The sequence below is a fragment of the Dunckerocampus dactyliophorus genome, chromosome 8 (genome assembly GCF_027744805.1).
Source record: "Dunckerocampus dactyliophorus isolate RoL2022-P2 chromosome 8, RoL_Ddac_1.1, whole genome shotgun sequence".
Taxonomy (NCBI): domain Eukaryota; kingdom Metazoa; phylum Chordata; class Actinopteri; order Syngnathiformes; family Syngnathidae; genus Dunckerocampus; species Dunckerocampus dactyliophorus.
Window position 1 is genome coordinate 1,431,354 of NC_072826.1, and position 26,641 is coordinate 1,457,994.

At 39.7% G+C, this 26,641-nt stretch overlaps 1 protein-coding gene across 3 annotated transcripts in view; it reads left to right on the top strand.

Moving 5' to 3' along the window:
• LOC129186123 (contactin-4-like) overlaps nt 1–26,641 on the top strand; it is a 140,340-nt gene that overhangs the window by 66,363 nt on the left and 47,336 nt on the right. For all 3 annotated transcript variants that reach the window (XM_054784030.1, XM_054784032.1, XM_054784031.1), the window contains exons 6-10: nt 302–505; nt 3,257–3,359; nt 6,692–6,876; nt 14,181–14,320; nt 21,305–21,434. In XM_054784030.1, coding sequence (XP_054640005.1) covers nt 302–505; nt 3,257–3,359; nt 6,692–6,876; nt 14,181–14,320; nt 21,305–21,434 — 762 coding nt within the window. The remainder of the gene's footprint in view (nt 1–301; nt 506–3,256; nt 3,360–6,691; nt 6,877–14,180; nt 14,321–21,304; nt 21,435–26,641) is intronic.

Consider the following 26,641-nt stretch of genomic DNA (forward strand, 5'->3'; position numbering starts at 1 on the left):
CGCTAACTGGAAGACGTACGCAAACCGAGGCATTTTTTTAGCATGAAGAGGTTCTACTGTATGTTGCGATGATACATTTTGAAGGCAAGGTCACGAGGGAGTAAATTTGCAAATGAACATAATAAAATTATGAATTATTCTATATTTTTTTACCGCCTTGAAATAAGGAATTAAATTTGTTGCTCGATACACCGTACATAGGCAGTTGTACAAGTCCTCCCATGAGGCCCACATACACCCCAAAAAATCCTGATTATTCTCTCGCATGTTTTCAATGTCTCTTCTGTCTTGATCTCCACAGATCTGGAATTTTCCTGGATTTTCAACGAGTACCCAACCTTTGTGAAGCAGGACACTCGTCGGTTTATCTCGCAGGAGACGGGGAATCTTTACATCGCTAAAGTTGAGCCCTCGGACGTGGGTAACTACACCTGTGTTGTTACCCACCCTGTGACAAAGACTCGAGTCCAGGGCCCACCTACCCCACTCGTGCTTCGCACTGATGGTGAGCTTAGTTTCTTCAACCCGTTTACGGCACAAACATACGGTGCTGACTTGTCCATGGATCTACCCAGGTCAGACATCTGTGTTGATGTGATGCCAGACAAACATCCTCGGCCTACAGGGGGCACCTCCATTGGTTGCAAATAGTCTCAATTACGCTAATAGTCTTCGGCTAAGGATTTTCATAGTCCAATCTGATTCATTCGATTTTGTCCATAGGCGACTAATATTCCATTTTTTAAGAGCAGAGATCCAAGCAGAGAGCAATCCCAACAAATTAACATATCTCATTAGCGACCTTTTAAACCTGAAAGAAACAGCAGTTAACAGCCTAATTTCTTGCGTTAAAATCCACAGTCGGGATGTAAAATGAAGTTGGCGTAACAGCCTTACCGGTTTCAAATGATACTTGCTGGTGGTTGTGGTTGCGTGATGTGTAAGAAGCTGCTGACACAACATGCACTTCACTTTCTGGAGTCAGCTTTAACCGTTTTAAAATACTTCCGCACTTTGGATGATTTTTTTGGTAGCCATCATGAGCCAATACGTTCATTGTTGTTGACAGTCTTCCAAGTGTTCAAAGCTAGCGCTCACCTTGGGGCCACCGAAGTGGGCGATATTATTCATGCGTGGTGAGTATAGGTCTTCTGTGAAAACACACACGTCATTGTCAATTCTTTATTAATTCAAATTAGGTTGTTTTTGTATCAAAATAGGCTATTTATAACAAAAACAAATACATTCTTTTGCAAAAAGCTGTGGTCACCCCCCATGTAGTCAGAATGGTACAATCTTGATGGCATGATATTTTTATATGATTCGACTGCAAGATTGATAGTTGGGATCAAACACCTCCGAATTGTATCGTTGAATAGTCAACTATTCTAAGACAAAAATCACGGGCAAGGATGTCGTATAGTCAGGGTTTTTTGGGAGGGTGGACTGCCACCTGTGTCGTGTCTGCATTTTTTTTAAAATGACAAATAAGTCATAAAAAATAGATATTTGTTTATTATTCATTGAACTCTTTTGAACAACTAGCCGAAAGTGAACTGAGAACATTGCAAAACTGTTCATTTAATGGCAAAGTTGTTGAGAGCACTCATTCAACTATGGACAAACAAGTCAGATTTGACAATGAAAATTTGTAGTCGAAGACAGCGCTATAAAGGAAAACCATAATAAATTCAAACTTGATTCTTATTTTTAAAAATGATGGAAGGTGTAAGTTGTATCATCAGCATTCCACCCTGGAAAAGTAGCGGTTCAAATAAATAATTAAGGGCCGAAAATCAATGACGTTCATCTCCATGATGAGTGTGTGAACGGCCGCAAGTGTAAATAAACGGTGGAGCACCTAATTTAAAACTAATGTAGTCGGGTGGGGCGCATCAAAGCATGGTACCATGCTGCTAGCTTTGAAATCTGTTGATACAAGCAAAATGGTGGACAAAGATGGACTCTAATGCATGTCCGTGTACGATGCCCATGGAAAATAGGCTCATGTGTGACCTAAATTCTCACTAGGATCACCGGCTTATTAACGTCCTCCAAATTAGTTTATGGAATCAAACACTAATTCCAACCCCCTTTAAATACTCCACCATGTTCATTTTGTAAATTAGACACATTTAATGGCAAATATAGAAGCATAAAAGTACTCCATTAACAATTTGCTTGCACAGGGCTGAATGGATAATAATTGTTGCACCTCAGCGCCACCTACTTATGTTTGCTGTCAATGACATTGCATGACGTTCCACTGTTGCCGTATTTAAATGAACTACTGGGGAATGAAGTAACGGAATAGCTGTGTTTGAGTGTAAAGGACCTCAGCTCAGAATGATGGTTAAGTGGGAGCGATAATGAAAACAAACCTAACAAACAGCAATTCCAAATCACTCAGTAATTGTATTGAATGCAGAGGAATTGTTCCGTTGTTAATGAATTGCTCATTCAAGATTCAAGATTCAAGATTCAAGAGTTTTATTGTCATATGCACAGTAAAACTGGGGGTTCTGCTATGCAATGAAATTCTTTTTCTGTTCATTCTCCCAAAAAAGAAAGAAAGAAAAAAACACAAGAAAATGAATAAGAACAGAAGAAACATAAATACCAATAAATTAAGCAACAACAACAGAAGAGACATTAATACATTAATTATTTTTTATTATTATAATAATATTATATTATTATTATATTATAATGATATTATAATAATGATATAATATTATTATTATAATAATAATGTAATTATTATGTATTAAAAAAATTAATACATTAATTTTGACCTGACAAAATCAGCATGATTGTTATCATCATCCAGTAGCGAGTTTGCCCTGCACTGTATCGTCCCATGAAGTGGACTGCCCGAACGTGTATCGTCCCATGAAGTGGACTGCCCGAACGTGTAGCAGATTCAGACTGTACAGAAGGAATAGTTGAAACAAGCAGAGCTGCATCAGACATATTTGAAGATATGTTTGTGATATATTTGTGACATGAATACGAGCCAGCTGCTCAGATCACAGTTGGAAGCTGCAAAACATTTTATTTTATAGAAAACAGAGGCTGCATTTGAAAGGGTTTTCACTAGTTGTCTAGCAACAGAACAGAGATCACAGCTTGCCCGTAGATATTGTCTTCAGCCTTTCCTGTGTTCGCTACCAACTGAACTTATTTAATTTGATGTACAAATAAAACAAGGTTGGTTTTCAACTGACACAATTCCTTATTTGCATTTTCCCTGCAGGTGTGATGGGTGAATATGAGCCAAAGATTGAAGTTCAGTTTCCCGAGGTTGTTCATGTTGCCAAAGGATCCACTGTGAAGCTGGAATGCTTTGCGCTCGGAAAGTAAGGCAACGCTTGCATCAGGCTCAGCACACTGAGTAGCATATAAAAGGAAAAATATTACTCGAAAAGAAATATTTTCTCATGCTCTCTCCTTCTTTTCCTCGTCTTAGCCGCAGCCCTCATGTGTTTCAAGCCAAAGTTGCTTGGCCAAAGACAAAGACCAGCATTACAATTACAGCAAAATATATGCAGAAATGACAAATATCGACATATAAGAGGAAATGAATGCGTCGGAAAAGCTACGCTTTGCGGACACGGTCTTTGAAAATACATTGTGGAAGCTTTTCATGAAATCTGAAGTGGTGGAAATAACCCCCAACCCAGCAGAAAGCATGCTGGTTTGCTGTACAGTCGCTTTTTCAAAATAAATAAAACAATACATTATCTCTGTTTAATGGTTGACTACTATTAGCATATTTAAGCAAATTGTATGTATTCTTTGCATAAATTAAGCATTTTCAAGCATACAAATGAATAAATGAACTAAAATACAAATATAAGGCATTCAGAAGACGCATTCAAAGATGTAATATGTAGTATTCTACACTGGTCACCTCGGTGTCAGTAATGTTACATTGATGAGACAATAGCCACCGCAGGAAGTACGCTGTCCAGAAAACTCTCCCAATGCTATTTTCTGAGTCTACGTTGCAGTAGAACATAGGTAAGGTTCAGGAAAATATCAGTTCCTGACAAGAAAAGGGCGAAAAACAGCTTTTTGTGAAGATACATTTCAAGCATAAGTTTCACTTTGACACAAATGTTTTGCTTTTTTGACAGCTCAAATCTAAGCAACTATACCAACATAAACAACACAAAATAGGGGTAGTTTTACATCAAAATAACTATTTATTTACGAATGTAACACCATGAACTATTGACAATTTTCACATTTGACACTAAACTGTGTGTGTGCACACGTGTGTGCGTGTGCATGCGTTAAAATTTCCCTACAATACACAACCTTCTGCACGTTAGACGCCTCCATGGTCTTCCACTTCCTCCTTGCTGCCGAGTGTGTTAACACATGCAAATGATCCATGCCAAGCTCTTGTCGAATGCGCTTCTGCCACCCTGTGACTGTTTTTATGGCTTAAAACTGCTCTAAAAGTGGCATCTATTAGTGTGGAGTTGGGTCATCACCACTTTTTGCCCAAAAAAAAGTGAAAGACGCATAAATATGTCTTTTGGGATCAGGCGTTCGGGTTTATAAATATGCTTAAATACGTCTTTGGTATTGAATGAGTTAAAATTATTTTTGCACCAAAATTATCAACGATATATTATTTTTTTGTAAAATAACAATTTTGTATTCAGAATGTATTGGAATTATGAGGCTTCTTTGAATAAACATCAAGTATCTCATTGTCGGGCCGAGTGTGCTGGTTTTTGGCAATCAAAATATGGTCACCCTATTTGTTACCCTGCTTGTAACTATTACTAAGTTTTTACTGTGCAGTCTTTAGTCCCATGACAAAAATACCCGTGCAAACCACACCAAAGTGTGCACAAAGTGTATATAGAGTATATTTTGGATTTTTAGTGGCAAGCCACAAGTGCAGGCCTCAAAGTGTTTTTGATACAGTGTCATGGAGCCCAGACTGCTGCACCATAATATGATTAAAGTTAAAACGTTTGACTTTTGTTCACTAGGGGCTGGAGTAAATCCTACAGTTTTAAATTCATCAGGGAATGAAAGACCTTATAAGCCCTTAAACCTTTTGTATGAATATAATGTTAGTGTGACCAAGGACACTGTGATCCTAAAAAAGCTTTAAATGCTCTGTTTCTTCCTGCATTCTATTTTAACCAAATTATAGATGCTACATTTCATTATTGTTTTCCAAACATATTGAAAATTAAGTAAAATCTAAACCACAAAATTCAGTCATATCAAGGGACCTTGAGTTCATTTTCTGTTGCTAATGTAGAGATAATAGTATTATTAAAGCAGTGTTATTCAACTGGATAATTACGCTATAATTACAGAATGAAAAGTTGTGTGTTTTTCATCACGGTAATAATAATACTTCCACCTGGATTAGTGATCATGATGCCTGTAAAAGGTTTCGATGTATCCATAAAATGTAAAACATTCTTATTTTGTCATAAGGTCGTAAAACCTTTTACACATTTGAAAAGATGAGCTGAATATAAAACATACTAAAAGTGTTGGCTGACAATTTATTTGTATAAGCGTCATGTCTTGATGTTCGTGTCACGGTAAAGCTAAAGCTCAAACTCTCAGCTTCTGACTTTGGTCAGACAAAATGATCTGTATCCATATCTGTACTCGGAGTGGGTGGGGCATAAACAAGCAGTGGGTGTGGTTTAACTGGAAATGGGTGGGGCTTAAATCATTACATTATTTTAACTCTGAAATTGACATGGATTGATCAGAAGCTATATTTATTGTTTATTATTCAGCTATACGTGTACTGTGTATGTGTGGAAGTGGTCTGTAAGATTTTATTATTTCATTATTTTTTAATGACGGGTGTGAAGTTGGTGATTCATGCAAACATCCAGTGATGGCAAACAGGGAAATAATCCGTCAGCCTTGTTCTCTGTATTTTTCTCAAAAGTTTTCCAACTGACTTTATATCGTCAGCCAAATTAGAAGCAAGCAGACAAAACAAAACAAAAACACGGGCGGTGACGACGCAACACGAGTCGTTTCCAGCTCTGTCTTGTCGAAAGCACCGCATATGTTACGAAACAAATTTACCAGGTAACTTTAGATACAAACCGAAATAGAGGCGAGCTGAGGAAAACCCCAAAAATCTGCTCGGAGCGGAGGCAGTGACCAACGTGACACGAGCTGTTTTCAACTCTGTCTTGCCGAGGCATGGCTCCTCTCTGGCTGCAGGCTGCAGCAAGTCTGTCTAGGGAGGGGCGATCGCTGTGTGTGACCGGCCAATCACAGAGCGTGAAGAAGAAGTTACTCAAACTGTGTAGTAAGCAGTTACCCAATGCGGATTTTTCTTCAGATAATGACGAGCTGTACTCGTTTCATGCTCGTACTCGTCAAAAATGCATTATCCGTAACAGATACTCATCTAAAATGAGTATCTGGCTCAGCCCTAATAACTACAAAACGGAACTAAAGTACATGTGCAGCCAGGTCAGAATTTATTGAGCAAAACCAGCCATCGTGCTTCGAGTTTGCTTTATGTCTTTTGTACTTTTTTACCAGTGTGGCTGTGAAATGGGTGTTAAATTGTCTTCATTATGATCTCTAAAAAAGTCTTAAAAAGCTTTACATTGGACTTGTTGAAACCCGCAGAGACCCTGAAAAAGTTGAGTAAACACGCTGTGTCTTTTGCCACCAGCCCTGTTCCTTCCATAAACTGGAGAAAAGTGGACGCCGCACCTTTCCCTCGGAAGGTGGACGTGAGGAAAGCAAGTGGTGTTCTGGAAATCCCATACTTCCAACAGGAGGATGCTGGCACATATGAGTGCGTTGCTGAAAATTCCAGGGGTATGAACACAGTGAAAGGAAAGCTGTCTTTCTACGGTGAGTTCTATGGTGTTCCCGTGGGTCATAAATATTTGACCTGCATGCACCATAGCCCGATCTCTGTTTGTTTGGCTGCTCCTGCAGCACAAGTAGACACTTACTCGACTCTGTGTCACGTGTGGCTTCATGCGAAGAGAGTTTCGTTTTAACAGCACATCAAAATGATTAAAGACTGTCAGCCATGATGCCTCTAATATTTTGATCCAGATTAAAAGGGGTTATGCGGATGATGCTGAGCCCTTGCCTACGACCTTGTTGGTGAGCTTTGTATTGGGTTCCACCAGATGGCATCATGGTTGACATGCTTCCCACTCACGGGAGATCAAAGCTATTAAATGCACTATACATGGACCAGTGGCACATATGTCAGGGACATAATCTGCCCCACAGCATCTGGATTGACAGGAAGGGGGGTCAGTGGCTGCACTCTTTGATGTCGATAGTCCAGTCGAGAAAGTCAGATACATCCCCGCTATAGCAAATACCCGCAAGTAATTGAGACGGCCATAAATAGGTCTATATTTGACACTCCGATAACACCTAGGTTATGCTGCTGTATCAAGGCGCCCCTGCATGCTACGCTAGCTCACTCCTTCCCCCTCCAAACCCTCCTGCTAGCTTGACGCTGATTTCGGATCGGCATTTGCAATAAAAGTGACTGTTTTTTTGTAATTATCAGATTAGATTCAGCTACAATATACAAAAGACAACCCCTTCAGTAGCGGCCATTTTAAACCCTTTGACTGACATTCCAAGGCACACAGAATATTGTGTTCTATGGTTATATAAACATGGAACCTACCAAAACAAAGGTTAGAATGTTGTCTTTCATGAGAAAAAATACGTTTGTTTCTAACCTTTTTCCATTCGTAAATAATCCGCAGTAGAACATAGATAAGTTTCAGGAAAATAACAGTTCCTGACTAGAAAAAGGGAAAAAGAACCACATTTTCTAGATTCATTTTTGGGAAAGTGTATCTTTCTTAGAAAAAAAATCAATCATCTTTTTTTGATTACTTACTAATACTGTACTAATACTACTAATTATTAATTACTTAATATCAGTTAAATCGTATTTCTAAGCTGAGACTACATTGCTACAATGCTACATTGATTAGCATTATCTTAAAATGACATCTTAACTCCAGTGTTTAGCAGGGTGCTTTCACACATGACATGTTTGTTTCAGTTCAAATGTTTGCTCTGGTAGTGCAGTTGTTTCAGACAAGTGTGAATGCAATCTTCGGAATCCCGGTGTGGACCGATACCCTTTGAGATATCGGTCTCAGTCTGCTTTCAAGTGAACTCCGGTGTTTTTTGCTTAACACTGGAAATGTACGCCACAATTTTGCCTTGGTTTGCAAGCATTTTCTGGTTAGTGTACAATATGGTGGGTGTTAGCGTCCTATTAGCTAGCAAAAAAAAACATCAACCGGAACCGGAAGTTACATCACCATTTATGATGTCTCGAAATTGTTAAAACAAAACATGTTTTTTATAGTTTATATATATAGTTTATATGTTATTTTAAAGTTTATATTTTTATGATTATAGTTTTACGTGCACATATACAGTGGAACCTTGGTTAGCGTCATTTATTCGTTCCAGAAGGTCTGTCTCTAACCAAGACAGATGCTAATCGAATGAGTTTTCCCCGTAAGAAATAATATGAATCCAATTAATCTGAAAATGTAAGGTTACTTTTACCTTCATTGAAGACTACTGCTCCCAAAGACACGATGTGGCAACGAAACAACACACGGACACCATGTTCTTGTTTTGTCACGAGTAATTTCTTGAATTGAATAATGTTTCAAAATGCAGGCACTTGAAACTTTCTTTGGCTCCATTTTGGGTTATTGAGGTGAGAAATACCATTGAATTCCAGAAACAACTCATGTCAAAACAGATGGTCGATGGTGGTGGTTGATCATGCTGCCATAATGAGAATAACGTCTTCAGTGAAGGTAAAAGTAACCTTAAATGTTCATTTATCCCTTTCATTCATCATTTATACAGTATGTCTTCATATGCCTTCCAAATGTTCGGCGTGTCCCTGAAGGTATCTCGTGCTCCTGTAACGAGAATGACGAAGTGTCGTTCCCAGGATGAGCAGACTAGAGACGTGTGTGAGTTGGGCAAACATACAGTGTATGCTGTTGGAATTGTACTGCTCTTGATGCGTTCCGGTCAAAGTGAAGGTATAACGGAGCGTCAGACTGTGTGACTGTGTGGGGACGCTCCACTGTGCTTCCGTCTGCCGTCATAACAGATCTGTGCCTCGAGGCATGCTTGCTCTGGTGCGCATGCGTTCATTACACAGGAAAATTAATGAAATAAATTAGTTACCACCGTTAACACGTCATTTTTGACAGCCCTAATCTAAATTTGTGTTACGTTTTTTTTTTTTTTTCTGGAATGGATCAGTTGGATTCACACTGATTCGGTTAGCGTTCCTTTCGGTCAGAGTCAGACCTTCTGGAACGATTTAATGATGCAAACCGAGGTTCCACTGTATAAGAGAAAATGCACTGGACACTCTATCTCTCTGCCCCTTGTGTGTGTGCTGGTTAGCACTGGCGTGTTGGTTTGCATGGACTGTATGAACCTGACAACTCATATTTTTATGACTGTTTTCTAGGGAAGAAATATTCTGATCAACATAATCATTCTCACGTGTTACTTGTACATACTAATGGCAAAGTTGGATCGTTCATCTTAGAATAAGAATTTCCTAAATGGAATATGCCTGTGGATATCTCCATTCATTCAGGTCATTGTACTCTCAGAGAACTGAATCGATCGCACCTGGGCTGTTCAGGTTTTTGCCTCTCATCCGGACTAGAGCTGTCCTATCTAGTCAAACTAGAGCTCTCCTACCTTGTATTTGAGCATGAACTAATGAAGCCTGAGGCGAAACCTCAGACAATCTGAACAGTCCAGTTGCGATCGACTCAATGCCCTGATCTTCCTAAACTTAATATCATAATTCCATGTTTTTCCATGACACAGGTTTTGCTCTTTTAAACCACCACAATATAGATTTTCTTCCTACCTTCCTTACTGATTTTCTTCCCTCAAGTCAAGCTGTGTCAGCTGTCAGAGAGAATTTATTTGGGCTATTAAGCAATTTGCCATTATTTACAACTTCACTGGAAGCTCTCAGTCTCTTTCCCTTTAACAACCCAGAAGCACACGGTGATCCACAGAGGCTGGTCATATTGAGCTGCGGGTCCTTTTTCATTTCGATGTGTTTTGTCTCTCTCTTTCTCCCCTCACATACTGTCGGCAGCCAGGTGATAAAAATCAGTAATCTTATTTTGAGCCTGCTTTGAATTAAGCTTTTGAGAGATTTGTCAGCAGTGTAAGCCAATGAGGGAATCGATAACGTATCTCGTGTGCATCCAAGCGAGCTGCAATGGGAGGAGAGTCTGGCTCTGTGACGGAGAGAAATGAACATGGTACTTTATGGCGGGTCATTCCTGTTGATACACGTGCGTAGTTGGCCTTATCCACACATACTTTGTATTAACATTTGGAATTACATTCTTAGTAAGTGGATTTGAGTATTCTTGATTACCTGAGATTCTGACCCTGAAAGACAACGATATTAAATGAAATTGTAGTCTTAGCAGTGCATTAACTCCTTAACTTCTCCACCTCTACCCACTTGACGTTTAGCTCGATTGTACGCTCGGTAAGGGGTTGGCAAAGTGGGGCTGTCTACTTTCATTTGGAGAGCTCTGACTGAGTCGATACCTTTGCAGAGGGTAAGGACCCCATCAGGACAGGAGCAGCAAGGGTCGGCCTGGGGGTGAATATTGTGCTATTATGAATGGACATGCTAGTTAATCATGTCATATAGCATGAATACTGTTTATCCTCGTTGGCTCGCTTCACCAAGCACTTTTGAAGGCATACGGTGATATGGGTGTTCTGATTGGTATCAATGCTAAACTTCCCAAACAAAATTGTGTTCTCTTGGGAACACCTGGCGATTAATTTCTTTGTAGCTTAATGTAACTTCCATTGCGCTGTTAATGAGCATAGGCTCAGTGCTCATTAACAAGAAATGATGACTCAGCCAACCCAGTGCATGAGTCCTATAGATAACAATTCAAATGTACTGTATATCCATTTTATTTTGATGCGGGCGGTAGGCACGACTCTGACATAAATATTCCATGCAGTCTTGCTGGTCTGCAGCTTCATTTATTTTAATCTTTTATATCACACAGTCCCCCACATACTTGATCACACATTCAGCGTATGCTGAACTTACTCTCATAAGTACTCTCATAAGTACTCTCTCAAACAGTATTTCTCAATCAGAGAGGAGAAATATGATCTTAGAGGAAAATTAAACCTAAAACATTTATATGTGAGAACTACGCTGAAAAGCCACAGCATTTCTATGTGTGGAATTAAATTATGGAACGGATTGAGTAAGGAACTAAAACAAAGTCCAGAGATGAGCACATTCATAAACAATACAAGCAGTTGATGTTTGCTAAATACAAGCAGAAGAGTCTTGATTGTTCTGTCAGGTTTGTTATGTTTTTGTTTTTTTTGTTTATAAAAAAAAGTTATTTATTTATTTATTTATTTATTTATTATTATTATTATTATTATTATTAATGTATATGTATATATATATATATTTAATTTTTTTTAATTTTTTTTTGGGAGGGCTGTCTTACCGTTATCTATTATGTATTATTATCCTGACTATCACAGAAAACATGACATGGAATGCAGGAAGTGAACTACATGTACTGTACTAGATGTAGAATAGATGGGGGGTAGGATTAAATAAGCTTTGCTTCTTCCTACTCCTTTTGGACATGTGGAACTGTGAAGGAATGCTTCATGAGATGTATTCCATTGTAACCTTCATGTTCAAATAAACTAAACCAAAACTTCTGTGTGTCGGAATATGTTATGTCTCTTAAATCATGATTTGGCGGTTGGAGGAATGTCTGAAGGAGGACCTCCGGCCGCCCAGCCGGAACAAAAGGCTGGGGTAAGTGGAGGAGATCTGGAGGAGGGTGTGTGGTGTTTGGCGAACAAGATTGTCTGTCTGGGCTATCAGGGATTCCATGTTCAATGCGAGATTGTACATGTCCCCTCCCCCCAAGAGGCTAGTCATTGCGCTGAAGACGCTCAATCCAGGAAGCTTTCTTGAAAAAAAGTGCTTTGGTCAGCTCATTCTCTCACATTTAGCCAATGGGTTGGATCGGATCTCGGGATGCAGAAACCAAGGTGATGTGCGGGGAAAAAAGTCTTTAATCAAGCTAACAGAGACCAAAAGGATGCACAAAAAATACAGTACAAAATAACTAAGAAGAAAAGGAGGCACAATCAAGAATTACTAAAGGCAAGAGTGCACGTACTGATAACAAAAATCACCGGGGTAGATAATGCTAAGAACGAAGCGCCAAAAGAACAGCTCGACTCGGAAAGGGGCTGCTGAGGTGGACAACTAGGCACTAAGGAAGACGCAAAGAGAGAAATAGAAAATAAGATGGTATCTTAGACCTGGTAGGAATAAGGAGGACGAATGACCTCGAGGGTGCATCTCCATTTGCAGAAAAATGTGCAGAAATCTGCGGAATGCAAGGTAACCTCAGCAATTGCGAAGAATACAGTGGAAATGCAAGGAAGTCGGTATGAATGACATTGTGTAGTGAACTGGCTTTGAGCACACAACCACCCTTACGGTCACTGAGCGGGAATCAATGGACTGAATCGTTTGTTGTGTGAAGCACTACACTACCAATGACCTTTGCCTTATCACAGAAATTAGCTACCGATATCGGTCTGGCTACTGTTTACATCTGAACCACTGCCATCACGGTACGGAGTATTGATACCCGTCCCTGCTTCTGTCAAAGTAAAAAATACTGGAAAGCAGAAGCCAATTAGAGCAAGGTTTTTACTGTTACTGAAAAGCCTCCTAAAGGTCAGTCCTTGAGAGTGACATTAGTTGAGGTCTGTGAAATGGAAAAGTGCAGTCAGCCATTACTCTTTTCCTGCCACTGGCCCTGTGTGATAGTAGCTTGACCTACACTCCATCCAGTATGTGCAGAGAGCTTTGTAGCGCTTGCTTTATCTCCCCACACCACTGCACTTTTTCCTTATTTGTTAACGAGCTTTGAGTTACCTGCATGACACAGGGAAACGCCATTGTCCCTCTACGCAAGTATACCATCATTTACATTCGTTGAGGTGCCCCCCTCCCCCATGTATGGATCCAGTTTTCATTGCATCGATGGTTCATTACGATTAGAAGACAGAAGACATAAAAATGACTTATCACTGAATTTGTTTTTAACAAAGAGCAATAAACAGGTAATCAAATGGTAATGTGAGGAAATAGAGGTTGTAAAACCATCACACAATTAATGATTTCTTTATTTTCTTGGTATTTATTGTACTAATTGTAATCCCAAAAGCAAACATAACAGGAACATGTTGTCATGATATACCTAGAAAGATATAACAGGACGATTGTTACATTGCTATTTATGTTGTAGAAATGTGTGTGAAATTAGTGCCAAAGACATTTTTTCTCTCTTTATTTTAATTACAAGTTGTCTTTATTGATTACACATGCTAATTATTTTTTTTTAAAAAAGCACAAAAACGATATAGCTGACAAAATAATAATGTAGCACAAAGAGAACTAGGCTGTGGCAGGAAGACTTGGACTTCGTTATGTAGAAGTCCTGTGAGGCTTGAGGGAGAATCAAACAATAATCCAACGACTACCTGCTGTATGTGCAAGGCTTAAGAAGGGATTAATTAAAAAGACATGAAGTATTAATCCTTGCCGACCAGGAAGTATTCACATTCTTTGACCAGGACGTGTGCGCATTCAAAACACGTGGACCTGTTGCAAGGACTTGTGTGTAAAAATTCCTAATGACATTGTGGTTTTAGCCCATGAAAACAAAGTCGTTGGATCTTTCGGGACACATGAGGAAACAATCAACTTCAACCACAAAAATATTGTGAATGAATATGAATGTGAAGCCAAGTCATAATGAATACAGTAAAAGTAAACCACTTTTGATTAAATGGTTGGTGCCATGTGGTGTGGATTTCGTACATGGTTTTGGGAGCTCAACTTCGACAGGATATGGGGTTTAAAGGAGTAGATCATAAACAAAAGTATCATTTCAAAATAGGATTGAGAATTATAGGCCGATTTCATGCTGCTGTAAACTTGACTTTGTATTTCCTGTCCATAGAAGGCCTGCCTTGTAACTTCCAGTTTATTTTTTTTTTAAATGTTCCAGCTCCTCCTCATCTTATTGAGAAACCTCAAGATGTCCAGAAACTCATCGACGACTCCTTGGTGTGGGAATGTAAAGCCACAGGGAAGCCGAAACCCTCCTACAGATGGATGAAAAACGGAGAGAACCTGGAGCCTGCAGAGGTGAGCTCTGCCAAACTCTTAGACTTGACATCGATCTGACCAACACCGATCATGTCGGCTTTATGTCATATCAGCATCAATTGTCAAAGTGCAATATAATGTCCAATTAACTGATCTGACATAAAACAAATGGCAGTGGCAGTGTGGAACTACATCAGAGTGAATGACACTAAACACAAGTCACCTGCAATCTGTCCTCGGTCAGAATACTGTGTTGGTATTCTCAGGGCATTGAATCGAACGCAAATGGACTCTTCAGGTTGTCTTAGAAGACGTTTTTCCTGGCATCCGAGCAGGCTTCATCCATTCATGCGCAAAGACGAGGTGGGACACACATCATTTAGACTAGATAGGACAGCTCTTGTCTGAAAACTTGGTGCAAGAGCCATTGTATATTTATCCTATATAAGGGAGGAGGCAAATACATGCTAAATACACTGGATTTGTGTTATTGTATGTCTAGAGGGCTCTAATAATATTAAGAGTAGAAATTCACTTCACGTCCTTGTTACCTCAAGTCATCCCTAAGGTGCCTTCATTGATCTTGGTATCAAAATCATTCATTAGGTGTTGAAAAAATGCAAAGAGATACACAATAAAATACAAAGTTAAGATTGGATATCAAGGTAGGAAATAATTGCAGTTTTGTGCTGCTTATGAGTTCCCTTAACTTCTCACTGAGGAAGCTGCTGCTCACAGCTCGTTTGTAATTAGAAGGCTTCTTCAGGAGAGCATGTGGTTTGGCCTCCGCTGGTTGATTGTGTTGGACTCTCGTGGTTTAATGTATTCCACTGCCCCACCCTTTGCTACTTCCATGTCGTTTTTTTCCCCACAGTGTTTCAGCTGTTCCTTCTTTTTTGCAATGTTGCTTCTTTCCTTACCGGTGCCTGTGATTACTTGCACCTGCTTGAGTGTTTAGTTTTGTTTTTACCTGCACTTACTGTAGCTCCTGTCTCTGCACCGTGGGGTCACAGCCATGATGCAATCAGTTGTTGGTTATTGGTTTATTGAAACTCTCAAATCAATGAAGCCCCCAAAACTCCCGATTGTAAGATCCAGTCTCTATTGAATTGAGGCTGCCGTTTTGCTTAGATTTCCAACAGCAGCTTTGACAAATCCCGGGAAGTTATGTTGAATGAGGAACCTGAATGGAAACCCATGATGTGTGCTGACACAACACGGTGGTGCTTGTTCAGGCTTTACCAACTAATTACCATGCATTATTCTTTTTGCATAACAGCGCAGCTCCCTCTCTAGATTGTGTTCTATACTTGCACAAAGCAACAGAGGACTTGTGTAGTTAGGGGTGTAAGATCTTGTAAGATTAAAATGTGACAACATTTTTTGTTCAGAAAAACACTTTCTCGTGGTAATAAATAAATCACACGATAAATGAAAATGAACTCTAATTTTGCCAGCCTCCATATATTGCATGTGTATGCGTGTCGCGTTCCGTTGCCTGCAAATAGGAAGAGAGTTCACTCTGTGCATTGGTTCAGCACATACATGCTTCATAGAACAACAGCAAACAGAGTGTGACCTCTTGTCAGTCATACAGTCACTTTGTCTCTGTGGGGGAGGCTGGGCTGCTCGCATGCACACACACTAAAGGCATGACGCCTTAATAGAAGTAGGAGGGGAAAAGATGATTGCCAAGACAAATGCCACAGCCCCCATGTGAGAATATTAATGAGCAAGGTGAGTCCATCAACACAAAAGAAGATATCAAATATATCCACCTGACCCAGTTTTCCCATCCGGGAAAAAAAACGACACATCGAATTGCAGAGCCTTCGTTCTGGCAGCCAACACTCACTGAGACGCTGTTGTAAATACAAACAGAAAATCACCGCAAAAGAAATACTGCTGTTTAATACAGCTGAAAAGACAGCGTTTCAAGAAATGCTGCAAATGTTTGACAGACAAATTGCTTGTGAGAAATACATGTCACAAATGCCAGTTCTGCAACTCTACAGAGTGAATGATGACATATTAAAAGAAATATTGCGTTATTATGATATAATATTATATTATCATAACAGTGCTTTATTTGGTCTAAAAATGTTGACAATAATATTGTCTATTTGTGGGACAATAAACATTTCAAAACACACCTGGATTGCTTTGTGACTCTGTTAAATGAGAGTTTGTTTGTCAAGTCGTATTTTTTCATTGTACTTTTCTTAAAGTTAGTGTTAAAATCTCGTCACATGAGTTTGGCGTGTCATGACACCCCGAGTTGTAGGGTTTTACGTAGAAACATCTAATGAACATCAGTCATGTTGCAGACACTTTCTTTGACCACTTGTGATGATTTATGATGATTTCATGTGCTACTTTCTAACTAGCTAATTGCAGTACAAGAAATCAGCTGTTTTCTGGCATTTGCATGAACTATTTACATATTGTACTGTATTAGACTATTCTAGTGGATTGTTTTATATAGATTGTTCAGAAAAGACTGATTGGGCACTCGAGTGTGGCATGTACTTGATGAACAAACAGGTGTTATGCTAATTAGCTTCATTATGCAAAAAGACCTGTAACAAACCCACCAGAGGATATCGATCAGTACTTGTTGTTGGAATGAACCCAGTTTGGCAAAACATGCACAGTGAAGCCTCTGTCTAATAAAGCAGCTGTGGCTTGCAATCAGAATCAATCAACTGCATGTTTCGCCAGCGGCTGTGACATTTTTATCAAAGTCTTAAAGCCATGTGAAAACACCCTGAACTTCTAATAGTCCATCGAGTTTTAGATTAACTTAACATAGGATTTACCACTACGTAGTTGTTTTTTTTACTGTTTGACAGTTGGAAATCTTTAAGCGACCTTCTGACTTTGAGGGTTCCTGATGTTAAAAACAAAACATTTCAGTCGTTCCTCGTTTATCGTGGTTAATTCGTCCCAGACCCGACCGCGTTAAGTGAATTTCCACAAAGTGGTATTCAATATTAATAAACGGAATATCTTTATAGTTAGAGCGTAGAGACCTGTTTATGACTTTCTAAATACTGGTACAAGTATTAACATGATTAGAGCCCTGCAGATATCGTCACTTTTACACTCCTTTTTTATTCTTTGCTTATATCACATTGCGCAGGCTACGGTATCACTGCATGGACACAAGAGACAGCCGCTACTAGCATAGTAAGCTACCGAGCTAACTAGTTAGTGTCTCCAATTTACTTGTTCTAAACTTAAAGTGTTTCAAACGGAGTGAGAAAGAAGGACAAAGAAGCCAAAAATGTACCACTTCCACACGGAACGAGAGGAGAACCTTTTTCCACTCGATCTCAGCTATGGCACGCTGGCTCGGCTCTGCTGGCTCAGTAGCCGGTCTCCATGCAGTGTGGAAGGTAATGTCATGTTATCATCATGTCTCATGACATTACTGTTGCCTAGTGGCCACAACACTACAGTATTGCCTGACTGATTAAGGCCACAGTCAACTACGAAACAGCGATCATTTATTCATTTGGGGTTTTTTTTAAATAACACGATAAAGTGAGGCAGTGATATTTGAACCACGATATAGCGAGGGACGACTGTATATCGAATGAAAGGCAGATGACTTAGAAGACGATGTCAACAAACTGGCACGGTTCAAAAATCCTTCATCACCCATTCTCCTCATGTCTCTTGTGAAAGTCACAAGTCAATGTGCAGGCAATGGTGAGTTCCGGCTTCGGCTGTGTCGACAATCAGCTCTCAGTCAGCCAGTTGAAGGGGCGTCAACATAAGCGGGTTCCACTGTGGCAATAATGATAAATGTTTACCATCAAAGAGAGTTGATACAGTATATTCTCTGGATGTATCAGTTTGCCCTCACCGCAATTCGGCTCAATATTTACAGAATGCTTGATTAAAAGGTTACACTGACTGTGGATTTTTGTGCGTCCGTTAAGTACCCCTCAACATAACCATAATAAATTGATATATTCAGGCTGCACGGGTGAATGGATTAATCAGCAAAGATGTTACATTGTTTGAAATGCCACCATTAACCACAGTAGCGTAATGAGGGAAAGGTCAATGGCATACGAGGCAGTGGGAAGAGGACGCTCGGTTTTCTTTATTACTGTGAGACCTTTAAGGATTTGCTCCACTGGAATGGTCTGTCTTTGCTGCTGATTTTCCGATTTGAATGAGTGGAAATTACATTTTGATATTGTATCATTGTATCTCGATAATTGCACTTACAGAATGACGACTTGTGTGCATCAATATTTCAACCTTTCCTTCTAACCTTTTAATTTTATTCATTTTATTTTATCCCCCCTCACCGTTTTATTGATTGTGTGAATCATTGTCTATGTGCCCTGCAATTGACTGGCGACCCGCCAGCAGTGACTAACTGGGAGCCACAACTTGACTGTATGTTTCGTAAGAATATATCATCTTATTTATATATTGTAATACGGGCCGCACAGTCCGCAGATTGAGGCTTCCAAATTTCACTTAGACATCTCTGTGTGGAGTTTGCATATTGTACCCATGCATGCGTGGGGTTTCCCCAGCTACTCCGGCTTCCTCCTACGTTCCAAAAGTATCCACGTTGGGCTACCTGGGGAGTCTAAATCAGTGGCGGCAAAACTTTTTCCAGCCAGGATCACATAGCGAAAAATCAAAGCATGCAAGGGCCACTTTGATATTTTTGTAAAACAACACATGTACAGTAGATGTTATACTGCATATATTTCCAGAAAAAACTGCATCCCTGCTTTGATAAGGTGACAAAGCGCAGTATTAGTATCAACGTCACTTTTTTCCCATTTTTGCTGGGTTTTGTTTTCAAAAAATCGTCCTAAATTTTCTTCTCATGATGTTCTGACTTTGTTCCTATACACCTACAAATTACAAGTATAGCACCATTAGCAACTGAACTGTGTGCGCGCATGCGTTAAACTTCCCTACAACGCGTAACCTTCTGCACGCTACACTCCCCCATGCTCTCTCACTTCCTCCTTCCTGTCATGTGTGATTTGTTCGTTAACCACTTCTGCCGCCTTTTAGCCATGTTTATGGCTTAAAGGTGCTCTTAAGTGTTAATGCATTAGTGGACAGTTGCATCATCACCCTTTTTTGCCTCTCGCAAAAAAAAGCGTAAAAGACCTTTAAATACGTTGTTACGATTGAGCGTTCGGGATTATAAAAACGTATAAATACGTCTTTGGTATTGAATGAGTTAATATTTCAACTCTATGCTACTAAAGTGACATTGTTTTGACAATACAACTTTTTTCCTCTTATTATTTTACTTTATTCTCATAAGATTACAGCTTTTTTTAAATTTCCCAACTATTTCAGGTTCCTTCTTGTACATTTTCTTCTGGTAATTGGACTTTATTCTGGATTTATTCCCAAAATATTTTGACTTCATTCTAGGAACATAACTTAATTACACCTTTGTTTGTTATTTTGTTTGTTTTACAAAATATTGTGACTTAAAAAAATCTTTTTTCTTTAATATTTCAATTTTTATGCTGCTAAAATGATCTTGTTTTTCCTGATTGTTATGTTATTCAGATACAATTTCAAGTGTTTCTCATTAGATTACAACTTTTTTTTATCAATATTTTGACTTGTAAAAGTACTACTGTTTTTTAAAATTATTGCTGTTGTTTTTTTTGGTTTTCTTGTCAAATTAAAATTTTCAAATGTGCTATGGGCCCTGGGTTTCACTATGGACACCCCAGATCTAAATTGTCCATGAGTGTGAATGGTTGTTTGTGTGAATGCGCCCCACACTTGGCTGGCGACCAGACCAGGGTGTACCCCGCCTCTCGCCTGTGGTCAGCTGGGATAGCTCTCGAGCTCACACATGACCCTATGGCAATGACACTCTTAAAAAAATAGGTTGTAGAATGTTCCTCTAAAAATCAGCCAAGCAATCAAAACTGACCTTCAATGTAAGAAAGGATGTTTTGAGCTATGAGGACAACAAGCGACGTGAGGCCGGATCAGGGAGCCCAAGACTTCGTAATTACAAAGGGGCCATAACATCCGTCTTTTACGATTCATTTGCAGTTTTAGATCAAATAAATCAGTGTTGTTGCTGAACAACATTACCATTCACTTTCTATCCAAACTACGCATGTGGTTCCTTAATGGAAAATGAGTGTGTGATTTGACTCTGCATTATGCTTAATGAATAGCGTACACCACATCTCTTGCCTGCAATCACAGTTTCATGGAGTGATGTGGGAAATAAAAATGCAGCTTTTTCAAACCAGTAATAGTCCTTGGACCGACGATGAGCGATTCAACTTGTTTATTTTTTTCTTCTTATTGTATCTTATTTTCCCCAACTGAAGTACAAGCCATTCAGAGAACCCACCAGTGAAGAAGCTGCATTATTTGTCAGTCCAAATAACACATAAACTGAAGGGCAAGAGAGGCACGCGTGCAGATGACCATGAGGATGAATCAAAACCTTTGATGCACAGCAAAGAAGTGGATAGATAAAGCATGCTGTATTTTATGTATTTTATGATTTTCCATTTATTCATCCTAGTTACCTCTAGTATATAATTAGATTGTTCGCCGAGAGAAAAACAAGCTAACAGACAAACAACAAAAAAAGTTGGAACAGATCATAAAAATGACATGTTGGCTGCACTTAGTGTGATTTGACCATACCTATCAGGAAAGCCATTTATCAGCCATTTTTCTGATTTATAGATTTTAGGTTATTCCTTTTCCCTCTCCTCCTGCCGAAGGGGAAACAGACCCTGTGGTGCAGTCATTGATATAAATAGGGCATGGTTTTATTTCATTCTCATAAACATGCAGATTGATTAGGGTCATTTTCTGCTAGCCTGCCTCCATCCACCCAATCCTTCCCCTCCATTAGTGATGAAATCCTAGATTTATTGCCACGTCTGTTATTTTCAGACCATAATTCACTGGCCCTCTGGCTGTTTTTATGTAGATGAACTTGTGGGAACTGGAAATATTAATGGCATGTGTTTTTTTCCATAGGAGCGAGTACAGGTGAGCAATGGGGCACTGTCAATCAGCCGCTTGACCCTGTCGGACACAGGGATGTACCAGTGTGTCGCTGGGAATAAGTATGGTGAGGTCTACTCCAACGCAGAGCTCCGAGTAATAGGTAAAATCAGTCAATCAATAAATATGTGTTGTCTCAGTTTTATTGTATGACCTTTTGGCCTCTCTCATTTTGGACACTAATTGAAAAGCATCCATTAAAGGGGACCTATTATACAAATTTTCGGGCTTTTGTATTGAGTTCGGGACGCCTAGATCTTCCAGACTCCGCACCTGTTCCTGCAGTGTTTCCTTGGCTTTCCTGTGCAATTTATTCCACTCCTGGCCCCCCTCCAAGTATGCATCCCGTCGAGCCCACTCCGCTGTGATGGGTCACACCCCCAAGCGCTCCCGAGCACTTACGGACAGCTGTCGAACCCCTTTGCTCCGATCACTTACACAAAATAAAAATAGTTAGGAAACTGATGAATTGTTGCTTACGGCTTGCTCTTCTGACTCTTCAACTCGACCAAGTGATGTTGGAAAGGCGTCGGACTTCAGCAACAGGTTGGCGGATAATCCAGCTTCGTATTGCCCCATGTTCACAAAACAGTCCCGTGTGAAATGCAGTTGACAGATGAGCATATTTTTCTTTGCTGACCGGGGATCAGCAACTCCAACCACTTCTGCCTGATGCTTGCAAACATTTCCTGGCAGCCATTGCTCGACGTGCTAACACCATGAACAGAGCGAAGCAGAGCGGGGGTGCTGGATATGCCCATATGGGAAGCCCGGGTGGCGTTGACGTCAGTGGAGCTCGGTGTTAAAAAAAACTCTGTAAAGCACAGCATGCAGAGCCTTCCAAAACTGCTTTCAGGGCTCACTTCCAAATGCGTCAACCTCATTATCTGACAAGTTGGCATCATTTAACACGAGAATACAACATTGTAACAACATTTATAGGTCAGAAAACAGGAAAAGCATAATAGGTCCCCTTTAAAGACACACATCCCCACATCCAGCAGTCACTCTGCTTGAATTTACTTCTCTTCAGAAAAAGCTTGTTTGCTTTTTTTTTGTTAAAATCAGGTGTTTTTGCTGAAACTACCCTATGTTCTAGCGCCAATATCTAAAGACCCAAAAAGGCTCGAAACATACTTTCATTCTGATGAAAGAAGAGAAGTTTCTAAGTTTCTTTAGATAGTTTCTATGTTTATGTCGTCCTAAAACTTCATATTCAGTGGGTCTTGAAAGTTCAGCAAAAATACCCAAAAAGTCAGTATGGATCTCTCTGCTCTGAACATGGCTGGCAGTCAATGGGTTAAAGAAGTCAGTATTTCCTTCACCAATTGTGTGAAGGTAAATGGGTTGGTCCAATTTTTTTGATATGTTACATCTGTAAGTTGTCTTTTTGCTTCTATTACATAGTTATCCCGACCCATTATTACGACAGACGACCCTTTATCTGCTGGTTTAATCGTAACTTCTCAGTTGGCTTTTATCTTCCATACTGCTACCTTTTCTATTTGTGTGAAATTGTTTTTTTCCCGTTTCAGACTCTCTAATTGCATCAATTCCTGTTTGTCTTTTTCCAATAACTCAGCTCAGTGCCAATGACAGAGCCTGCTTTCCTCACCAGTTTGTCCATGCATGTGCCGACCAAAAAGGGTGTGATTGCAATTAATCACTGTCTCCCAAAAATGAAAATAATCAAAATTTTCTATGATAATTCTGGAAATCTAATTGCAATTGTAATTTTTGATCATCATGTACCGGTACTTTGAATGCTGGGACAAATTTCAAGTCTCTTTACAACAATAAGTGTACTTGAGAGGGAATGTTTTAGATAAAACCATGACATCTTTGGTGAGCAGCCGTGATTGTGGCATGTCCACTCCCAAAGCGTTTAAGAGGCCCTTAAACTGAAAACCACCAACCAGTGAGCAAGGTCCTCGTCCATGAAAAAATTGTCACAAGATAGCAAGAGGATGGAAGACAGGTTGTCATCTATATACGCGTTTAAAGTATTCAACACTTCTACCTCCTCTGTTGGCAAGAGAGGAGAGAAATTGACCAGAGGAATCCAAATTTCACTCTCCAGGAAGCTCCTCCTTGGACCTCTCCAGTTGCTTAAGAGTGGTTTCCTTAAACTTGTGATTCCTGCTCTTCTCCCCAAAGGCAAGAATCATTTTCTCAACCTTCGTATTGACAACCGCCCTTGCCATCAATGCTTCTGCAAGATGGAACGTTGCACTTGGGAGGCAGGCAGAGGTGGGAGTGTCGGAGTCTCAGGGTTACTCTCTACCCCTACTTTTCCAGCCATCAATGGTGCAGACATCACTGGGGCCTCAGCGACCCCTGTGGCCATGTGAGGAGGAGGGGAGTCAGTCACTGACCAATCTGATCCTCTCACTCCCATTTGTACCGTCTGTATAGGCACACTCCTGGGGGGCTGTGTGTTAACAACCCCGGAGGAACTTGGGACTTTATTCAATGTTTGAACCAGTTGAGTCGGAGCCCTAACCTCTAACTCTTTACCACACGGTGTCAGTGGTGGTGGAGGAGGAGAAAGAAGAACAAGAACAGTTTCCCCTTCCTCCTCCCGTTCCAGAGCACAAGCAGCAACCATCTTCTTTGCTCGAATCACTGTAGCACGCCTAATTTGTTTCAAATTTTGATGTGACCAGCCCACAGCAACATCAAACGCATGTTCCCAATGTGCATCCCAATCCGCTGTGAGTTTCGCCAATGATTGGTCCAACTCCTGTTGATAATTTTCTTTTCAAATCAGTGTGGTGCACCCTGCCTGGATATTTGTCAGAAGGGGAGTCAGTTTTTATCATATCAGTCAACATATCAACCACCCGGTTGATCATGACTGTAATTTGCGACATTTCGATCTTAAAAGGATCTTCTTCAGGTTAGCACACGGAGTAAGGAGGGAGCAATCAATAACTGACTTTGTCTCTTCCGAAACACGAAGCAAAATGCCAGCAAGCAATGTTGTCTCGTCGCTGCACTCGAAAATGAGCGTGAAACACCAAGCCTGTATTCATACTGTCCTCGATAGCGCAGCTGAAACACCAAGTTGGTGTTGAACGACGCTTGAACTGACTTTATGGTAAATGAAGTGAATGAGCCTTAAACCTTTGTTGTAATGTAAATGTTATGTAAAACATTTGTTTTTTAATCATTATACTTCTGTACTCTATTTCTATATCAATATTATTATATCAGTACATAAACAAATTTAACTTCTAATTCAAACACTTACTTTGATATTTATTAGGGTATGTTTTTATTATGGTAAGTTTTTAATCAATCATTGATTATATCATTGCTATGAAATTACATTTTTATTTGTAAATTGAAATTTATTTTTAAAATCACATACTCACTGTCTTTCTTTATATAATTATTTTTCTACTGTTATTAACTTAATATCGCTACATTGAGTTATTTTTTAATCTACTATTACCGTCTTGTTTTTGTTAACTAATTATCATTAATAACCCCCTAAATTTGTATTACTTTCTTTTTCAATTGTTTTTAATCCTCTTAATTAATACAGTATTTAGTCCCTGTTATTGTTGTTATATCCAAATGGGGGCTGGGGTTAGGAATAGCCCCCTCGCCGGTTAGGGTTAGGGTAGGTTTACAAGACTCCAAATAGGATTAGGGCTAGGATTAGAGAGAGGTTTAGGGTTAAGTGTAGAAATAGCCCCCTCGCCGGTTACAGGTTAGAGGCTTTTCTGTGTGAAATGTGCATGTTGTGTGCTTTATGGCTCTTACTTCCCCACACAATCCTGAATGTGAGCCTGAAAGGTACTCTCTGTCCTGTGATTGACCCGTAATCAATCCGAGGTCGTGGCCTTCCTCTTTCTCGTAGTCAGATGGGATAGGCTGCGTACATCTCCATGACAAAATCAATTATGAAATTTCAAAGTATTTGGACAAGTAGGCATAGGCCAATTCTTGACTGAATGAATACTGTGTAGTCTGATCAATAAGCTTTTCTTGCTACATATTCTGACTAGTCAAGTCCATTCTTAGTTGTTTTTTCACAAAGTGGTGTGAAGAAGTGTTTGCCCGTCCCGATTGCTTGTATTTTGGCCTGTTTGTCTTAAATGTTTCAGATCATCAAACTACTTTAAATATTAGTTAATTACAACACAATTGAACGCAAAATGCAGTTTTTAAATGATTTTTTTTTTATTATTAAGGAAGAAAAAAATCCAAAGCTACATGGTCCTGTGTGAAAAAGTGATGGCCCCCTAAACCTAATAACTGGTTGGGCCCCCCTTAGCAGCAACAACTGCAATCAAGCATTTGTGATAACTTGCAATGAGTCTCTTCCAGCGCTGGGGAGAAATTCTGTCCCACGCGTCTTTGCAGAATTGTTGTCATTCAGCCACATTGGAGGCTTTCCCAGCATGAAGCGCCTTTTTAAGGTCATGCCACAGCATCTCAATAGGATTCAGGTCAGGACTTGGACTAGACCACTCCAAGGTCTTCATTTTGTTTTTCTTCAGCCATTCAGAGGTGGACTTGCTGGTGTGTTTTGGATCATTGTCCTGCTGCAGAACCCAAGTTGGTTTCAGCTTGAGGTCACCAACAGATGGCCGGACATTCTCCTTCAGCACAATTCATGCTTCCATTTATCACAGCAAGTCTTCCAGGTCCTGAAGCAGCAAAACAGCCACAGACCATCACACTACCACCACGATATTTTACTGTTGCTATGATGCTGTTCTGAAATGCGGCATTACTTTGGGACATACACCTTCCAATATATATATTTTTTGTCCTGTCCTGATAGTATTTTTGATGTAAATGCACTTACATGCTAAACAGATTTTCTCTGCCAGGAAAAATTACAAGATACTCTTCCCTTGTTATATAGATTTTATTTGACTTTATTTGATGTATTGTCGTTATGCAAATAGGGAGTGGCTCCACCAGAGCACGAGGGGATAGAAAAGAAGAGAAAACAAAACAGAGAGGGGGAGTGCGGGGACAAGAGGGGGACAATACAGGGAGAGACAAGAACAACAGCAACAACAACAGCTGCAACGACAATAACAAAACAGAAACGAAAATGACCACATCAGCAAATGGGCATAAAGGCCTTAATGGAGAGGACAAAATAATATCAACAGCCAGAGTGATAATACTAAATTGAGACAGTCATATTTATTGTTTTGTTGTTATAAAAAAGTTCAGTTGTGTTGTCATTGACTAATATTTACATTTATTTGATGATCTGAAACATTTAAGTGTGACAAACACCACTGTAAGTAGCACAGGAGTTGCAATTTAAACCTTTAGGCA